Source organism: Atheta coriaria, unplaced genomic scaffold (genome assembly GCF_025399875.1).
Source record: "Atheta coriaria isolate IRGN ID8LTWV9N9 unplaced genomic scaffold, Caltech_Dcor_3.1 hic_scaffold_4_pilon, whole genome shotgun sequence".
Lineage (NCBI taxonomy): Eukaryota > Metazoa > Arthropoda > Insecta > Coleoptera > Staphylinidae > Dalotia > Dalotia coriaria.
The window spans coordinates 9,401,055-9,421,430 of NW_027045446.1; the positions used below are offsets into that span (position 1 = coordinate 9,401,055).

Below are 20,376 nucleotides of genomic sequence, written 5' to 3' on the forward strand. Positions count from 1 at the left end.
GTTTCTTGTCATGAAATTAAAGGCTGTAACTAAGCAAACTCGACTTATGTACATAGATTAATAATAAAAACCGTATGAATAAAGTGTGTACAGCACGTGTGGCGCATTTTACGATGAAATAAATAAATAGCCAAGCATTTAACGAGACATTAAAAACGCCGCCAATTAAGCGCATGTAAACGCGTTCAATTACGATGCATTCGCCCTTGCGCATTAAATAATTCGAGCCATTAAGCGCGTAACCACTAATTACGCAACAAAACAATCGATTGTTGCATTTGCTTCAATTTTAATAACAATAAAACCAAACTCAAATCAATTACAACTCTCTATCATTATAATATTAAAATGAATCGCAAAATTAGTTGGTAAGCGCATAACTCAACAACGCCTGGATCAATTTGGCCAATTCTTTTTTTAAAATGTTCGTTAAAGTCCAAGGATGGTTTTTACGGCGAGAAAATTTTGAATAATTGCCGGGAAAACTCTAAAGACAGCCCTTTTCTAAAGGATAAAAGTTGACATTGAGATTCAATCATAGTTATAGTTAAATAGTTGAATCCGAGATGGCGCGCTGAAGTGCATTATTAGCAATTCTTTATATAATTAATTTCTTTAAAATAAAATAGCGAATCTTATTGATAGAATTGACACATACTATATCTAGAACAAGAGAGTAAAACCGAATTATATTTTTATTTAACACTTCCGAGACGAAGTCGCGGACAAAACAATGTTTTTTATTTTCATCCATTGATTAACCTAGTTATTTTTTGTGTTTCTCTATGACGTTGAGCGTGTTTATGACGTGAGACGATTGATTGTGTCATCGCCACAGCCGGAATCACAAGGAAAAACTCCGCGGCGGCGTGGAAACGGAAAAAGTTGGCGCGTGCAAAGCTTAAAAAGTTGAATGGCAAATCGTGCTGGGTTGCACTCGACTGCACGTGGCTGAAAAATAAATACGCCTTGAAATATCGTAAGAAATCTGAGAGAAACCTAAGAAAAGTTTCTGTTTCCAAGCGTTTCAGTTTTAAACTTTAGTTAAATTCACTTAAGAGTAAAAAGTTACATTGAATCTTCTGACATAATTTTAATTTTAATTATTACTACTTATTATTAAGTGTAATATAGTTTAAAAGTAAGAAAATAACATTTTATATCAAGTTGTGTATTTTTGGTGAATGTTTGGTTGCCTATGTTAAACATCCAAAGGAAGAAAAAGATCTGAAATGTTACAAAATCAATTTTTATTCCTTTGGATAAAATGAACATAAAAAACATAAAATTTGATGTAATTACCAATTATTATGGTTATTAGATGTGTTTTTAATTTTTAATTAATTTTTACACGTTTCGTGCAGTTAATGGCGATTTTTTGTGAACTTTGAATGAAATTCGATGTTTATCACTGAGAATTATGAGTTTCCTTTGTGCAGCAAGGCGCAAAACGTCGTAAAACAAAGCTTACTGTCGTTTAACTTAATTTAACATCGTTATAAACGCCTTAAACTGTTCCTCGAAGCGTTGAAGTCTTACAACTTTGTGTAACTGCACACAGAATGAATAAATTTGCAAGATAAAATATTTCACTAGTAAAATATTACATTTTACACGTAAAAAATAAAAGGATTAAATTCGTGTGTGAGGTTTTTTGTGCAGATTAAGAAATAAATCGATTTGTGTGGGTTTGTTGAATATAACCACGGAAAACAGAAAAATATGCTGAAAAAATCGAGGATTTGAGGATTTAGTTGTCTCCCACACTGACGCAATGCTATTTTGGGATTGTTGCAGGTGTAAAAAACCGGTTAAAATGAAATTCCAAAACAAAATAAATAATTTCATCGTTTTGTGTGTAATCCTCGCAAATACTCTTACTTTCTGTTATTCTGTTGTTCTGTTGACGAGCAGTGCATTAAAATTGAGATTAAAAATATATAAATTTAATAATAAGTGAAAATAAAGCACGCGTGAAATATTTCTTGAGATATTTATTTATTCTTTGTGCGGAAAACCAGGATAATGTAATAAGTTATTACGGGGATTTCGTGGTGAAATTGGGAAGAAAGGATACTGGTGCTCAAACAATTCGTGTGTGGTTATAGGGAAAGCCCGAGCTGAAAAAGTAAAGTGAGAACAAAAAAATAAGAAAAAAAATTCAGAGAATGGTTTGGAGTGGATATGCGAGTGGGTGAATGAAAAATAACGCGTGGATGAAGAAATAAGAAGAAAAGTGGAAATGAATAGATACGAATAGGGATAGATAGGGGAATATCGTAGCAGGTGGGTTGGCAATAGATCAAACATCGTGAGTTATTATAAAATTAAAATAGGTTATTATTAATAAGGAGTAAAACTAGCGAGAATAATAAGAATATTTTACGTAATAATAATTTTTCAAGATGCGTTCGATATTGCAACGTTGCTGCATTTTAATAAGATAAATTTAATAAACTTATTAAGTTTATTATCTTCTCAATAAAAAAATCAGTTGATAAAATTAAAAATAAAGTTATTTACAGGTTTAAAAAGCTTTAATGGTATTAATTTTTGTTTATTTTTGTTAATTATGTGTCAATTTATTAATAAAATTAGCAATTTTATTTAAAAAAAGTAAGAATTCCTAATAATGCACTTTAGCGCCATCTGCAATTAAATTATTTAACTATAACGATGATTGAATCTCTATATTAACTTTTATCCCTCATTTAACACCCTTTAAATTAAAATTTTCAATATTTTAATAATTATTCATCTATTCGAAACCAAGAGGAACCTAGAAAATCATAGATCATCAAAATCTGTTCAGCCGTTCTTGAGTTATATATGTTGTAACTAACTCCACTATGTTTTTTTTACATATATTTGCCACTTAACCTGTTTTTTTCTAGTTTTTACCATGGAATTCTGTTTATGACTATTATTTGCATTAAAATTAACGTAAATATCTTGAAATTTCATTAATTTTAATAAATATCATTAAATTATATTTTAATATTCAACAGAAATAACTAATATTTTAAGATTAAATTTCGGAAAAGAAATTCAAGTAGAATTATTAGCTGAAACTTGAATAAATTTAGTAAGAAATAAATTTGTACACTAATAATTTCTGAATATTCAAAATATTAATATACTTACATAGTATACATAGTATACATATTACATAGTATAAATACATTTAAATACTTTCCTTAGCAGAATATCTTAACTATGAATGACTTTTTTGTTTTGTGAATGGTGGGCGTGATGTGTTGCGTTTGCGCTTTTCACCGTATCACACCCGCCGCTTGCCGCTACCGCCGCCGCCGCCTTGTGAAACTTCCATCCGGCCGCGTCGCTTCGCCGCCTCTCTAATTCTGCCTTCGCTGCCGCCACCGCCGCTTCCACTCTCATTCAGCTTGCGGCTGTGCCACCGAACGACTCTCCACGCTATCCACTCGTATCAGAAACGCGCGTGCAGCGATTCTCATCGAAATCTAAAACTTAAAAAAAAAACTTCAATAAAATTAAATTAAATTAAAACTTTATTCAATTAAATTTAAAATTAATTCAACTTACTTAATTTAATTAATTATAACTTACCTTACTTAATATAATAATAATAATTAACTAAATGTCATTACTGTTAATCAAATCAGTGCTTCAATATAAAACCCGGAAATTGATCAAAATGGACACTGTAAGTACCTTAACATCATAATGACATCAACAAATATTTTCTATTAGTTTATAATTTGTTTCGCAAAGAATCTGTAAAAGTCAAGTTGAAGTTTGTTTGAGCGCGTAATAGCTCACGACGGAAACAGGAGCGCCCGGAAGTCGAAGTTATCGCAAGCGAAAGTCCAGCAAAACGGAACCCAACTCGCTCCACTCGTGAACTTGAGCCCAGCCATTTAATATCCCCAACTCTCCTCAATCAGATAATCTTAACTTTTAACTTATTTCTATATTAAATTATTAGCTTTAACCCGCGGATTCGCTCGCGAATATCTAAAATAATGAAGTTGCTTCCGTACGCGTCTGTAGTCACAGAAGAAGTAACAATGAAGTAGAATGGCGGGAAGTTTAAAATGGCTGAAAGTATAGTCTATGGAAGTATAGTGTACAGTCTCCATAGTGTAGTCAATTGGATTTGATGTTGACGTAGCTGTCGGTAATACAGTGTGATAATACAGTGTGATGGTACTATAGTACTTAGGTTTGAGCTTCATTGCTGGAATGCTAGATGGCGTTAAAGTAGACAAATAGCCAGATGCAGAGGTATTATTGGCTAAACAATTTCTTTATTTTATTTAAAAAATAATTTTTTTTATTAAATAAAAAGTAGCCTATAACCATTCGGGGACCACTAAGAATATGTGTACAAATTTTCATGATGATCGGTTAAGTAGTTTTTGCGTGAAAGTGTAACAAACATCAGGACTTTCGCATTTATAATATTAGTAGGGATTATCCATAGGCAGCCATTTTGTGTGTCGATCGAATCGAATGTATTTCGCAAGTATTTACTCCTGACATGTTGGCGAAATGGAAAGCGCTCGTTAAACCGCCACTCACCGCGTGGCGCAAACGATACAAACACTTGAGCGCATAATTACATTTTGAAGAGTACGGGTAAGCGACCGAAGAGCACGCACGTGTCGATGGTAATTGTTTGCATTGTTCGCATCGGCGCACGACTATCAAATGTATCAGAAGGTATCAAAAGGTATTGGTATACGTATCACATTACAATAGGTGTATTGAAGGTATTCTATTTCTTACGTAAATTACTTTCTTTTCGATGTTTCACGCTGTGGAATACAGGAAAATGTTTTCTTTGTGTTTATAAACGGTCAGGTTATATGTATTCAAACAGAGTTGGATTGACGTGGATGGAAAGCTGCCTATGCATAAATATAGTTTGTGTATCATCACTAGAGGGCGCTTGTGGGCATTTGAACAACCATTAATTTAATTTTGTTTTGTTTTTCTTGAAATATTGTTAATATTTTTTATTGATATTAAGTTTAGAGTGAATAAACTTATTATTTTTCAATTGTTGAAAGTGTTTTAAAGTTTATAAAATAATTAACTTGTTTTTACAAGTAAAATCTATAAAATTTATCAAAAAGTATCAAAATACGAATTGCATTATAATGCAATAGATGTATTAAAAATGTTCCATTTATCGTGGAAATCATTATATATCTCTTTTTGGACACTCAGAGAACTATTTTCTTTGTTTTTTTTTATAAATTGTAAAAATATAAATTCAAATATTGACTTTTATTGACATGTAAGAAAAGTTGCCTACCTATTTTTATACGTATACGTAGTTAACCGTGTTAGTTCTGTTACCGCCACTAGACGGCGCATGTGTTTTTGACAGTGTAGATGTAGCATGACGCAGCCAACTTGAGCAACGCCACAGTTTCTTTCGTTTTCGTTGATATTGTGCACATTTTTACCTTCACATCAAATTCACAGTGAGTACATTTATTATTTTACAATACCTGACCTGACCTGACCTTATTTTTAACTTTATAAGGTAGTTAACATGTCTTGACTAACGAGTATTTAAAAAGTGAAATGCATAATTAACCTTAACGCAAAGCACTTGCCGGATTTACGAGTACCAAGCTAATTACTCGTCGAAATTGTCTCGTAACGAAATATTAAGCACGAATAAAAGTCGTTGACATACTTGACAAGCTTCTTTATATTAAATTTCGCTTGCCGCCCCTCATTCGCTTTCTTTGATTTCCACTCAATTTACATGCTGTAACACAATAATTCTACATTATTAATTAATAATTTCTTCAACAAAATAAAAAAAGTTAGGAAATATAAAAGATTTATTAATATTCAACACAAAAACTTTTGTAATAAACAAAAATCAACTTGACTTGAATTACAAAACAGATTAATATTTAATTAATTAATAAGGTCGAAATTATAATTATAATTAGCAAAGTACCGAAAAGTAGGGCAGCAAGTAGGAGTAAGTAATTCACAAAGCTTAAAATTTAAATTAAATGATATTAAATTATTGCTCAACACAAGTATACCACCCACAATAATAAAATAAAATGTATTGTGTGTTGCCTACGCATTTTACATTTACAACCATTTTATCGAATTTAACCTATGAAACGCAGATCGTATTCAATTTAATATCAAATATATAATATTATTCAACTATTAATCGATGGATTACTCTATGAATATTAATATTCATCAAAATCAAAATAATATTTACTTTGGTGTAAATATTTGTTCAATCTAGAAACTTCGCAGGTTCGAAACGCAGGTTTTCAATCGTATGTCAACGTTCGAGTGGCTTTTTATGCTTTGTTTGTGTTCGGTTTATTTTCCGCTTGTTTTGTTATTTTCACGTCGGGAAAAAGGGTGAAACCATCAAACTAACCAAACTTGTGTCATTCACATTCGCGTTCATTCCCAATCAAACGAGAAGTGGAAATAAATCACCATCAAAACTTTATAGATAAAAATAAATATTTTTGCTTATTTGCCGAGGCATTAAAGTTGCATTTTTATTTATTAAATCATTTTCAAAGTCAAATAATCAAGTAATAATAAAAAGAACAAGTTTTTTCTTTTTGAAAATAAAATTTCGTTGTTGATTACTTTTTCTTTTTCTTTACTGCCTAGGCAAATGAATAATTCCCTTTGATAGTATCTATGTAAACAGACATTTACTCATCATGACCTGCAGCTTTATTACGTATTTATTACGCTCGCCTCGAAACTTTCGTTGTAAGTACATTTTCTTATTCAGCGTTCTTGGAGGAATTTCATAGATTGCAGTATTGTATGTCAGCAAACATTTTATTCCGGCGATTTTTTCTTTCTCGTGTCGCAATAAATCTGGATATATATTTGCATTTTGCAACAACATACGCAGCAAAGTCAAGTTCTGCAAGGCACAAATGCAAATAGCAAATATATTGCATTTTTCGATTGCATGGATTTTACATGGTAGATTTTTTTATTATGTGGGTTAAAATATGTGAAGTTTGCAACGATTTACCTCTATATTCATGGTGTTTGTGAAAAGTTGCTTTGATCCTGCGTCAGTATGGAAAAATGCAGTTGAATGCATCAAGTACACAGCGGAGTATTAAAGTTTTGTGTTTAACATCAGTTGAAACGTTGTGTTTTATCTGTAAACAAAGAAATTTTGGATTTTTGTTGTTTTAAGTCAAGTTAGGTTAGGTCAGGATATATACTGGTTGCATATATGTCTATTTTAATACGAATATGTCTATATCACTAGCGCCACCTATAGAGATCAACGCGTATTAAAGTTTTGTGTTTAAACATCAGTTAAAACGTTGGTTTTATCTGTAAACAAAGAAATTTTAGATTTTATGCTATTTTAAGTAAAGTTAGGTTAATATAGGATATACTGGTTGCATATACGTCTATCTCAATACGTCTTTGTCTATACTACTAGCGCCACCTATAGAGATCAACGCGTATTAAAGTTTTGTGTTTAAACATCAGTTAAAACGTTGTTTCTTTATCTGTAAACAAAGAAATTGTAAATTTTAAGGTATTTTGAGTAAAGTTAGGTTAAGATAGGATATACTGGTTGCATATATGTCCAAATATCTTAATATGAGTATGTTTATACCACTAGCGCCACCTATCGAGAACAACGCATATTAAAGTTTTGTGTTACTGGTTGCCTATATGTCTAAATATCAACACTAGCCCTATATGCAGCTACGCAAACTAAAGAATACTCGTACTCATAGCGCATGCGCAGTTTAAAATGACTTTCTAATTTCTGATTTCAATCCGATTGCACTTGACTTGTTGACTTGATGACCTCGCGACCTGATAATGATCCATCACCTGCACCAACACCATTCCGGTGACAAATCGCCGCGATTTGCCGTCGCCGCAGTGCGCTTCCATTAAATTAATCTAGAATTAATGTTTAAACGGCCAACTCATTACCACCGAATAAACACGCACACCGGCACCCATTCCTAACACCCATTCCTCTGTGCTCTCCAGGGATGATAGCAAAGGAGAGCCGATAGGCTGTTCCTGACCACTGCGCAAGCAGACATCAAGAACAATGTTACAACCTATGCAATGGCACGTACTTTCCATTCCCTGTTTGTGCTTTGCTTTTGGGGGTTTGGGTGAGGAATGATAAAGGGGTTGAGGGGGAGAAATTCGGAGGCGCTCGCCGTGTAATGGGATAAAGGTGTAACCGAGCTACAATAATTCGTCGGGCAGCGGCAGAGGTTGCCGAGAATTGGGCAAATACCAAATACGCACTGGAAATACACTGAAACGAATGCTTAAGGGATGAAATATGTTCATAAACAGTTATTTATGAAGGTAAAACAATTTTTATTCGCAAATTACTCGGAAATTAAATAATTTATTAATATTAATATTTAAATTCAATTTGAACGAATTACTTTTAGGTTAGATTAGGTTATGTTACATTTTGTACATAACCACATTAAGGTAAAATATTTATCTTCTCAAATTACAACCAAAATTAAATTATTTATTAATATTAATTTTTTTTGCCCGAGACTTCGTCCCGGTAGTGTTTAATAAAAATGTAATTCGTTTTTACTCTCTTGTTCTAGACATAGTATGTGTCAATTCTATCAATAAGATTCGCAATTTTATTTTAAACAAATTAATTATATAAAGAATAGCTAATAATGCACTTCAGCGCGCCATCTCGGATTCAACTATTTAACTATAACTATGATTGAATCTCAATGCCAACTTTTATTCTATAGAAAAAGGCTGTTTTTAGGGTTTTTTCGGCAATTATTCAATTTTTTCTCGCCGTAAAAACCATCCTTGGACTTTAACGAACATTTTAAAACAAGAATTGGCCAAATTGGTCTAGGCGTTGTTGAGTTATGCGCTTACCAACAGATTTTGCGATTCATTTTAATATTATAGATTTCACTAAAATTAAATTATTTATGCATATTAATAATTTAATACTAATTCTAATAATATTTGAGGTTATGTGAGGTTTTGATATATTAGATTTGGTCTCTAACCACATTATTGTAGGTGAATTTTCGTATTTTCGGATTTTCCTGTTGCGGTTTGGCGCGTTTAATAAATTAGTTAATATTAGCGAGTTGCTGATGTAGCGAATGCATTAAACATTGTCTCATTGTGTTAATTAACGCAGCACCTGCGACGCGTACGAGTAATTTATCAAAGCGGCGCGACGCCAACCTCGCACTAATGCCGGCATTATGCGCTAATTTAATACCTTCGCACGCGTAATTGAACAAAAACAAACGCAGCGAATTAAGAAGTTGACTGGATGGTTTTACTGGATGTGCGATGACGATGCGAAAACCGAACCGAAACAACCAAATTTTAACGCGAAAGTCAAACATACTAATATTTGGTTTTCATTATTTCAATTTCAAAATTTATTAATGGTAATAATTAATTTGGGAAATTTTAATTTCACTGAGAAATTAATAATTTTTTCGTGGGTTGTGAAAGATTCAGTTTTTTTTAACAAAAAAAAAGATATTTTATAAATTATTAATTCGGTTGGTTGAATTGAACATTGTGTTCTTTATTTTATTATACATGAATTCTTTCACAATATACTGGTTAATTTATATTTTTATAATATAAAAAGAACGCACATATTTGTTCTCAAAATAAGGGAATTATTTCCTGGAACGGGCAAAAAGTAAACGTTCATAAAAAGGAATTTTTGTTAATTAAAAGTTAAAAATTTATTTTTTAAAGCATCCTATATCTACAAATGTCTTGTTTCATTATAGTACAATTTCTTCATTTTATAATGCTTACAAATTATTATTTTTTATTTGGTTTAATAATTTATAACTTATAAACATAGGAAAAAGAAATTTAATTGAAACCATTCTGTTTCTTCTAATTGCTTTTTTGATTGCAGTACAATTTTCTTTCTCATGGATTTATCTTTCTCAATCATTTACAAAATAATTGCATTTTATATGGTTTGTGGTGCACCATAGGCAAATGCGCCGACGCAAGCTCCACCCCGTGACTAAAGCCCGTGACTACAGTACTTTAGTCACGTCTTTTCCATCCGTGTTTAAAATATCACTTTTGTGTCTCAAAACCGTGAAAAAAGCTAACGTTTTAATAGTGGAAGTTGAAAAATTATATTTTAATTTATTTTTCAATTTACCTTTTGAAATATTTAAAAGGCCTAAATTGCTTTCCAAAATTTGATAAATTTTTGAAACTCATAAAAAATCGTTATCGACTCCATATCAACCATTCTATCAGAGTTTTACGAGGGTGAATAACACTCAAGTCTTGCGTAGGCGGCGTAAAGTGATTTATTCAGTCCACCCTTTTTAAGCGCACAAACAAGCTAAATCAATCCAAGGATTCTACCTGTTTGTTATAAACACATAAATGATTTATTATCAGACACATCATCAAACACATACCTACGTGACTTATAAAATAATCCCCAAAATACTCCATTTATACCATATAAATCTTCCATAATAATCCAGATTTATACATTATACATTTTACATTAAAATATATTAATTAATCAAGTTTAAAGTGAAACACGCATAATTTTCTAAAGATAAATGATGATAAATACACTTTTCGATTGTCTGAATGGCGCTTCATTTCGTGGGTCCCAAATTATCCCCGAACCGTGTTATATTTGACACGTTGTAGGCCATTCATTCTTTTACGTCTTGGCAGGACTCGTTTGGGACATTTTTCAATGAAATGCGTTACGCCTTCAATGAACACATTCCGAAAGCGGCGGGTGCGACAGTCGAGGGTGTGTTAAAGTACGCGCGGAATGCTACAATGGCATGCTGGTGACATTTACAAAAGTATATTTGCACAGAATAAAGATTCATTGTTCGGTATTTATTTAAAAAGAAAAAGAATCGGTATGATACTCAATACATTGTGAGTTGAACACTATATGCAACCAGTTATACACCAAAGTATATTATATTCATATTTTAACCTTTGTATTATTTGTGCCTGCATCAGTTATAATACATTTATTTAGAAACGAAAAAGAATTTGGTATGATACTTACTGCATTGTGATTTGACCACTATATGCAACCAGTTATACACGAAAGTGTGTTATACTCTCATTCTAAGAATTCGGTATGATACTCCTGCAAAGTGAGTTGTACACTATATGCAACCAGTTATACACAAAACTAGTCAAGAGTCAAACCAACTCACGTATTTAAAACCTTCGCGTTTTCGATACTTTGCATGCGAATAAAACCAGTTTCTTATGTTTTGTTACTTGATTTACTCTTGAAATGTCGTCCGTTGATATTGATAAGGTGATTGTGAGCACGGTCAGTGAGTGATAGGTAAAACAAGTCGAAACACGCCAGTATTGAACGCGCAGCGAAGCGTGGCGTTACTTTTATAGAGTGATTCAGCATTTCACAATGATTTCACGCCAGTTTAACGTGTTTAACGTGTATTTAACATTTTCACCCTAATAATTCTTCCTAAACGCGGTCTAAATTATTATTGTGTTATTGTTTCTTCCATCTTCATAAGCCGACACAATACCAAACACAAAATGGGTATGTACATATTAAACTTTTGATAAATGACTTTGTTTCGCTGCATAACAAACAACATTTACACTTTTTGTGTTTCGTGTGGAAATTACCATCGTTAATCTTACAAAATACGCATAATAACCTAACCTAACCTCAAATATGAGAATAAAAGAATAAAAGAATCAAATATAACCTCAAAATTGAAGCACAAAAACAAAAACACGTTTACATTACCTTCAAGAGATAACATTTAAAACTTCTTCTCGTCTACATTAACTAAAATATTAAACGTGAAACTTTCGAGCGCGGTGTGAGAGGTCGTTTTGTTTGCGTGTGCGATAAGAAGGAGAAAAATTAACGAAAGAAAATGGCAGAAAACGAGGGCGCGGAGGAGGTTTGCACAGGATGCTTAGCAGCCAAATCCGGGGATCGAGGTCTTTAGGATGAAATTAAGTTCACCAATAAGCTTCGTTTCCTTCTGGTCTCAATACGAGTAAGCTCTAGAGATGGAGAAAAACGGACGGCGCTCGGGTTGCTGACTATCTATACATTTGTTCTAGAATAAAATAAAATAAAATAGCTGAAGAAAGGATAAGTTGAGTATTTTGAGTAGGTACGAGTTTCATATTAGAGCTTTCAACATTTGCTAATGGATGATCAAATACTCTCAAGTCTATTAAATTGTGGGTAAATAACGGGAAATGATGTGGTGAAATGGTATTTAATAGGGTATTTACATGGTTTTTGTTAGTTACAACATTTATAACTCAAGAACGGCTGGATAGATTTTGATGATGTTTGATTTGTTGGATTTTTTTCCACCAAATTTAGCAGAATAATTATTAAAATATTGGAAACTAGCTTTAACCCTTGGCTTCGCTCACGAATATCTAAAATAATGAAGTAAAAATAAAATAATAAGAAAATAATAAGAAGTAACAATGAAGTAGAATGGCGGGAAGTTTAAAATGGCTGAAAGTATAGTCTATGGAAGTATAGTGTACAGTCTCCATAGTGTAGTCAATTGGATTTGATGTTGACGTAGCTGTCGGTAATACAGTGTGATAATACAGTGTGATAATACAGTGTGATGGTACTATAGTACTTAGGTTTGAGCTTCATTGCTGGAATGCTAGATGGCGTTAAAGTAGTCAAATAGCCAGATGCAGAGGTATTATTGGCTAAACAATTTCTTTATTTTATTTAAAAAATAATTTTTTTATTAAATAAAAAGTAGCCTATAACCATTCGGGGACCACTAAGAATATGTGTACAAATTTTCATGATGATCGGTTAAGTAGTTTTTGCGTGAAAGTGTAACAAACATCAGGACTTTCGCATTTATAAGATTAGTAGGGATAGGGATAGTAATTTTAAGAGTGTCAAATAAGAGATGAATGTTGATATAGAGTTTGATTCATAGTTATAGTTATTTAATTCAATTCGAGATGGCGCTACAATGCATTATTACTAACAATTAATTATTAATAATTAATTAATTAATAATTAATAAAAAATATTAATAATTTATTATTTATTTATTTATTACTCATTTCTGTGCAATAATTTTACTCAATAGTATTTTTAATTCTTAGATATACAGAAAAAATAACATTTGAGTAAAAAGTATAAAAAATTTCATTTATAGATAATGGTACTAAAGTTGAATATGTTATTATAAGCGTAGAGGTTATGATATAGTTGTACACGCGTACAAATCACATTTTTGTCAATATTTCATCGTTTTCTAAGTCGTAACTTACCATTTTATAGCAAATTCCACTTCACAATTTAAAAATTATATATAGTTTCTTTGTCATATTTATTTTCATGATGTAAGTAATATTACATAGTGGAAAATAATGGCTATTACTCTATCCTATAAATAATAAGTATTTATAACTCTATAACTCCTGTTATTTAAGATCGATTCGCTCTGGGACGAAGACCTAATTGCAACGTGCACTCGCGCGAAACCTAGCGGAAATTAAAAGCTTCCGATCGTTATAAAAATAATGTTACCGCTCGATTATACGAGTAAAAATGTCAGATAACAAAAAAAACAATACAAAGGTTAATTGAATAAAAGTTGTGTGTGGAAAATCATGTCACCGATCAAAAATAATGAATGAAAATTATTAATTTATTAATAATATTCGAATAATGGTTAATTACTAATTAAAATCCAGTATAAACTAATCTAATTAATAATATATTTCACACACGACAATAATTACGAGCCTATTATGTTTATTATTCGAAACTTGATTAAAACATGTACTCGAATGCATTTTCGTACTTGCTGTGCACATACGCAAAAATAATCCGCTTTTATGAACGAGAAATAAACCTGGCTGCGCGTATGCATGCGTCGGTGGAATCAAAAATCTGCTGTAATCGCTCAACGCGACAAACGTTGGAAATAAATTGAAATTCAGCGCACTGTTTGGCATGCGACATGCGAGCATTTCACGAAAAAAAATAAACCGCAAAACGCAGCATTTGACGAGGCCATATTTTAAATCAGATTATCGGCTTATTTTTAAGCGTGAGTGGTGCACCATTAGTTGTACAAATATTTATCAAATTAAATATATTTTTATTTCTCCCAAAAAATAAAAATTTCCACAAAAAACTTTTATTTTCTCAGATAATTAATGGTGGAGCATTTTATGCGTTACAGCTCATTAGTTTATTCTTTTGTTTCTTTAGACTTTCAAATTTTTCCCATTTCGTTTTTCCACTCGTTTCCGCACTTTGACGTTTCGTTCAACGCTTAGCAGGAAGTAATTTCGCGAGTAATTAAAACCGTCCATACAAAGATGTAGAAAATCGAAATCGCGCAAAAAAACACACAAACTGGACGAGTTCATCCTCATGCTCAATACAACTAATACTCCCACAGATTAAAAGCACAAAATAATGAGAAACAATGAAGAAAGAAATAAAGAAAAAGCAACGAAAAACGAAGAATATACTATGTAGGAATAATAGAATGTTGTTTGGGAGCGATGAGAATGTGGGAGGAATAAAACCTGGAGACTACAGAAAGAAAATGCAATTAACAATCAATCAATCCGTAGATACGACTTGAATTATTAAGATTATCTCATTTCGTACTACAATCAATCATGCCATCATTATATTTTTGATTATTTTATCATTTCTGTGGCTGGAAGTGTTAAAATATTCTTATTTAACCGAGAAAAATAGTTTTTTACTTAATGAAGCTCGTTAATGATCCAATTGAAAGGTATTTAACTCCTAATGTTGATTTAACACGCAATCGTTAAGTTAAATACATATAGAATCAATATTATATCGTTAAGAGTTGGGATTTGAAACATTAGACACATTGAAAATTTAATTTTTTCATTTTTGTATTTTATATTAAGTATCAAGTGGCTATACGGTAGTTTTAATCACGAGATTGATTAAGAGCGACCGTAGCGAGTATTTAATCAATCGAGTGTTTAACAACGTTTAGCCACGTGATGCTTACGCGATTGTTTTCACCTTCACTATATTTCCATTTTTAGTTTTTGTATTTGAATTTTGTATTTTTAACCCTAAAGCCCGTAACTAAAGTACTTTACTCACGGCCTTGACTAACCGTTAAAGTACCACTTTTTGCGTTTTAAAACCGTGGAAAAACAAGCAGAAAAAATAAATATGTAATCAATATTGTATCGTTAAAAGTTGATTTTAAAACACTAGACACATTTGAAAACTGAATTTTTGTCCTTTTTTTAAATAAAAAAAGGTTCCGCCTATGTGTAAATTAAAAAAACTAATCTGCTTTGCAAAAAAAAAAAGACTTTTACCAATGTAAATGTGCTCCCCAAGCGGGTTAAAAGTGTTTATCACAGTTTTGTTTGCCGGGCGAAAATTTGCACACCGAAAACACGAAGCGTTTTTATGACAAGTCGAGCATGTCACGAGTTGTACCTATTTTGCACTCGTGTACTTGTCACTCGTACTTGTATTTACCATTACAAACATTTGTTTGTTACATTCTACCAATTGTAATTCCTCGCAACAAAATAAGTACCACTGTTTTGTTTTTTTTTTCGTTGAAATATTTTCCACATCTGCAACTTTTATAACGTAGAGTAATATAACACATCATATATTTTTCATCAACAGATGGCACCGGAAATATGAATTAAAAAAAGAATTGTTTTGTGATTTTTATGCTTTTTTGCTTTCATGCACACGACGCTGATTATAAATTAATTATAAATTGCAATTTCGTTAGTCGCCAGCATCATCTTGTCCACGAATTAAATTCGTATTTCGCTCTGGAGTATGTCAGCAGGAACTCGAGCAACCGGTGCAAAGACAAAGGCGCATTCTCGGCCAATGCATAAATTAGTTAGAAATTACATTAGAAATTGTGTGTTAAAGTTAACATAAATTAAATTGCATAATTTTATTAAATATTATAGGATTAATTAAAAATAATTATATTTACTCTAGCGTAGTGGAATATTTTTAGGGAATTTTATAGGTAAAATTAAACTTTTTGGCACAATTGTATTAAATTGCTATTTTTATTGAGTTTAAAGTAAAACACAATTGAGTTTTGCATTAACTTGATTAAGAATTGCAAATGTTTTTAATTAATTATTTGATAAATATGAGAAAACTCTATGAAAAACATTAAAAATTAATTTTCTTTTATTTACAACTTTAAAGCGTGAATTTTTCTACGGTTTTGAGACACAAAAAGTGGTACTTTACACACGGACGGCCAAATCCGTGACTAAAGTACTTTAGTCACAGGTTTTAGTCACGGGGCGGATCATAATTTTTTTTAAACTTTTTTTTTTCATTTTAAAATTTTAAAAATTATATACAGTAGAATCCGTTTATTGTGACTCCGCTTATATTGACCAACCGGTTATTATGACGTAACTACACTACCAAGTTTGGTTTTCATATATAATTCTATATAAAAAAGTCGGATATAATGACTTCGCTTACAGTGACATGTCGCTTATTATGACCCATTTTTAATAGATTATGTCCGGTTATAATGACCAACATGATTCTTGACACCTCCGGTAATGTTCGTTGATACCCGACGACGTTCGACACGTGGCGAACTTTTTATATTTATTGCTACATTTCTTTTATGATTGTCAAATTACTTTTATGTATTTACTATCGGAAAGACCAAATGCTTAAATAATAAATATAAGCATTCGGGCAGCAGCACCTTGACCACGACTTAATCCGTATTTTCCATTAATCCGAATTTGGCGTGGGTCATTCGACAATCTCAATGCTTTTTAAAAAACAAGAGCCGTATTAAGCAATCGTTCAATTCAAATGTTTTGAAACCAAAGATGCTTCGAAAATCACAAGAAAATTAATTAAATGAAAAAACAAAAGCAGACAAAAATTACAGATTACTTGCAGTAAAAAATACACTTGTATGTGTTATAATGTGCTGATTACGTGCAATTTTGATTTTGATTTAATATGTATGTATATGTATGTGTATTTACATAAAAAAGGGTTTTCATTTCACAAAACGCTTTGTATGACGTCCGCTTATTATGACGTGTTTGTCAATTCCCTTCGATGTCATTATAACCGGACTCTACTGTAGTATGATAGAATCATGGCATTTTTTATTTTAAATTTCAAACTCTGCAAGTTATTACTTTGCGTCTAAAAATTCCATATCTAATTTTCCATGTCTAAAAATATCTTTATATTAAAATTCATCAAAATAACTTCAGTGGTTTTTGCGGCAAAGCGCCACAAATAAACATTCACATTCCCATTCATAATATTTACTGCATACTTATATGCAGCATTAATGTCGCATTCCATAAATAACTATTTAATCACCCAAACAAATTTTAACTCACCCGCTTTATAAGTGTACCTAATTCATCCGAAATTAATTAATTCGAAATACTGTTAATTAAAGAACGTAAAAGCGTCTATACGAGTAGCAACGTGGTGTGCACGCGCGTGAAATTTATGCCCTATGTCTGCGCCGCCCACGGAGGGCTGTTTGCGCGTCGGTTGTAAAATTTATTTCAGCAATTATCATAAACTTGAACGGTTGATTAAGTCCTTCATATTGTTCACAAGCACTCAAACTGTGAATCATCCACATAAATAAATTAATGTATTAATTGTATTAGCAATAATTTTAATTGTTTAACATATTAAAAGCTGGTTTTCAGCAACAGAAGCGTGATTACAAAAAATTTTAAAAAAGTTTTTTGTTTTGCAATTTCAAAGCTTTGTAATTATTTAAAAACGCGCGCAAACTCCACCCCGTGACTAAAGCCCGTGAATAAAGTACTTTAGTCACGGCCTTGTCCATCCGTGTTTAAAATACCACTTTTTATGTCTCAAAACCGTGGAAAAACTTGCGTTTTAAAGCTGGAAGTAGAAAAAAAAGTGTTTGCTTGGTATTTTTCCACCCCGTGACTAAAGCCCATATCTAAAGTACTTTAGTCACGGCCTTGTCCATCTGTGTTTAAAGAACAACTTTTTATGTCCCAAAACCGTGGAAAAACTTGCGTTTTAAAGGTGAAAGTAGAAAAAAACGTTTTATCCTGGTATTTCTCCACCCCGTGACTAATACCCGTGACTAAAGTACATTAGTCATGCCCTTGGTCATCCGTGTTTAAAATACCGCTTTTTATGTCTCAAAACCGCCGAAAAATTGCACCAAAAATTCGAAACCCTTTTAAATTTTGGTTTAACTGTTGAAACAAAAATTCAATTACACACTAATGATTATTAACTGAAATTTTTTCCCATTTGAAATTAGATTATTGATTTTAACACTTTGTACGCTTCCTCGCAAAGGTATCCGACACAAACGCTCTGTTAAAGTCCACTAATTACATTTTAACGCGCGTTTGATCGCAACTTCCGGGCTCTAGGCCACTCGGAATGCGATTACAGAACTTCACCGAGTCTTTCGCGTAATAGCGGTCCAAATTGCAACATGATGCAACAAGTGATTACACAATTCTTGCCCAACTCCGTATTTTATTTTATTTTAAGTTTACTTTACTTTACTTTTATTTTTTTGTTCCTCACGTCTACAAATTGTGATTCAGCTTTTGATTTCGTATGCGTTCTGCGTCTTTGCAGACTCAGACTCATGCATTAGCATAATTTAAATTTTTCCGGCGTAGAGGTTTAATAACGGCTTTGTTTCAGTGCGACACAAATGAAAATTGCTTCAATTACGCAATCATAAACACATTTAGGCTTTGTTTCTTTCTTGTGCGTCTATTTTTGCTTAAATTTCAGCGAGATTTAAGAAAAATGTAAAGTACGTACGTGACGAAAATTACGATTTTTTCGGCGTATTGAATTCGGTTATTATTCAATCATTCCGAGAGTTTACTCAAAGGGAATGGATCGTTTTTCATTTTTGCACTTTTTATTTCTCACACACATCTTTTGTGCTTTCATCTCAATATTCTTCGAATTCATAGAAAACGTGACACTGTCAACAGCCCACAAAAAAACTGTTTCCTTTTTTTCATTCATTGTTCATTTGACGAAAGAAGAGAGTATTGATCAGTGCAATAAAATTGGGAAAAAATGTGTCAAATATGAAACCAATAAGTGAACGGGCGAAAACGGTATGGATATTTAATATAAATGGTATATATTTATATTTTTGGGTTTTTTTTTCGTTTCGTTTCGTAATTTACAATTTTATTTGCGTAAATAAAAGTTTTTATTTTTATGTCTCTTTTGGGACTGCCAATTGCCAAGCGTTGAGTAAACATAAAAAACTAACTTTATTACCGTGGCCAAAGTTTAAATTACAGTTAACTTTTTTTAAGGTAAAAGCTTTAAAGGTTTTAACATTTTATTTAAGTTTAATTTGTTTTTTTTTTGTTGATAATTAATTAAAGAAAAAATAAATTAAAAGTTTGTTTTGTGTTAAGTAACGCCATCTATAATTGTATAGATCAAAAACTGTCCATAATCTAAAAAACCTACAAAATTAAAGCAAAATTATTATTATTTTTGATTTTTTCTTAGTGTGAACCTGGAAAATACGTAAAACACTCAAAAATTGAAGTTTTTTGTATTAAGTAACGCCATCTATAATTTTCTAGATCAAAAATGGTATATAACCTAATTTTTCTATTAAAAATTACAAAATTAGTGCATAAATATTATTTTTCGTATTTTTTCTTAGTGTGAGCTTGGAAAATACGTAAAACACTCAAAAATTTAAGTTGTTGGTATTAAGTAACGCCATCTATAATTTTCTAGATCAAAAATGGTATATATCCTAATTTTTCTATTAGAAATTACAAAATTAGCGCATAAATATAATTTTTTCGTATTTTTTCTTAGTGTGAGCCTGGAAAATACGTAAAACACTCAAAAATTGAAGTTTTTTGTATTAAGTAACGCCATCTATAATTTTTTAGATGAAAAATGGTATATAACCTAATTTTTCTATTAGAAATTACAAAATTAGTGCATAAATATCATTTTTTCGTATTTTCTCTTTGTGTGAGCCTGGAAAATACGTAAAACACTCAAAAATTGAAGATTTTTGGTCTTAAGTAACGCCATCTATCGTTCCCCAGAGTAAAAATTAGGCATAACCTCATTTTTCAACCAAAAACAACGACTTTAATGCATATCTAGCATATTTTCTGCATTTCATGCGAATTGAAGTTCTGCACGCGTAAATAAATTTTCTATTTCAATCAATCATTTTCGTACAATGCACTTATGAAAATTGAACCGACTCCACAAGTGATTTGATAAATGCA

General features: G+C 31.5%; 1 protein-coding gene across 1 annotated transcript in view; it reads left to right on the top strand.

Annotated features, from left to right (window-relative positions):
- The first annotated feature begins 3,418 nt into the window (after positions 1-3,418).
- Positions 3,419-20,376, top strand: part of LOC135790297 (pyrokinin-1 receptor-like) — a 40,118-nt gene continuing 23,160 nt past the window's right edge. The window contains 1 exon segment of the mRNA XM_065300486.1: positions 3,419-3,685. Within this exon segment, the coding sequence (XP_065156558.1) occupies positions 3,620-3,685 (66 nt within the window). The 5' untranslated portion in view covers positions 3,419-3,619.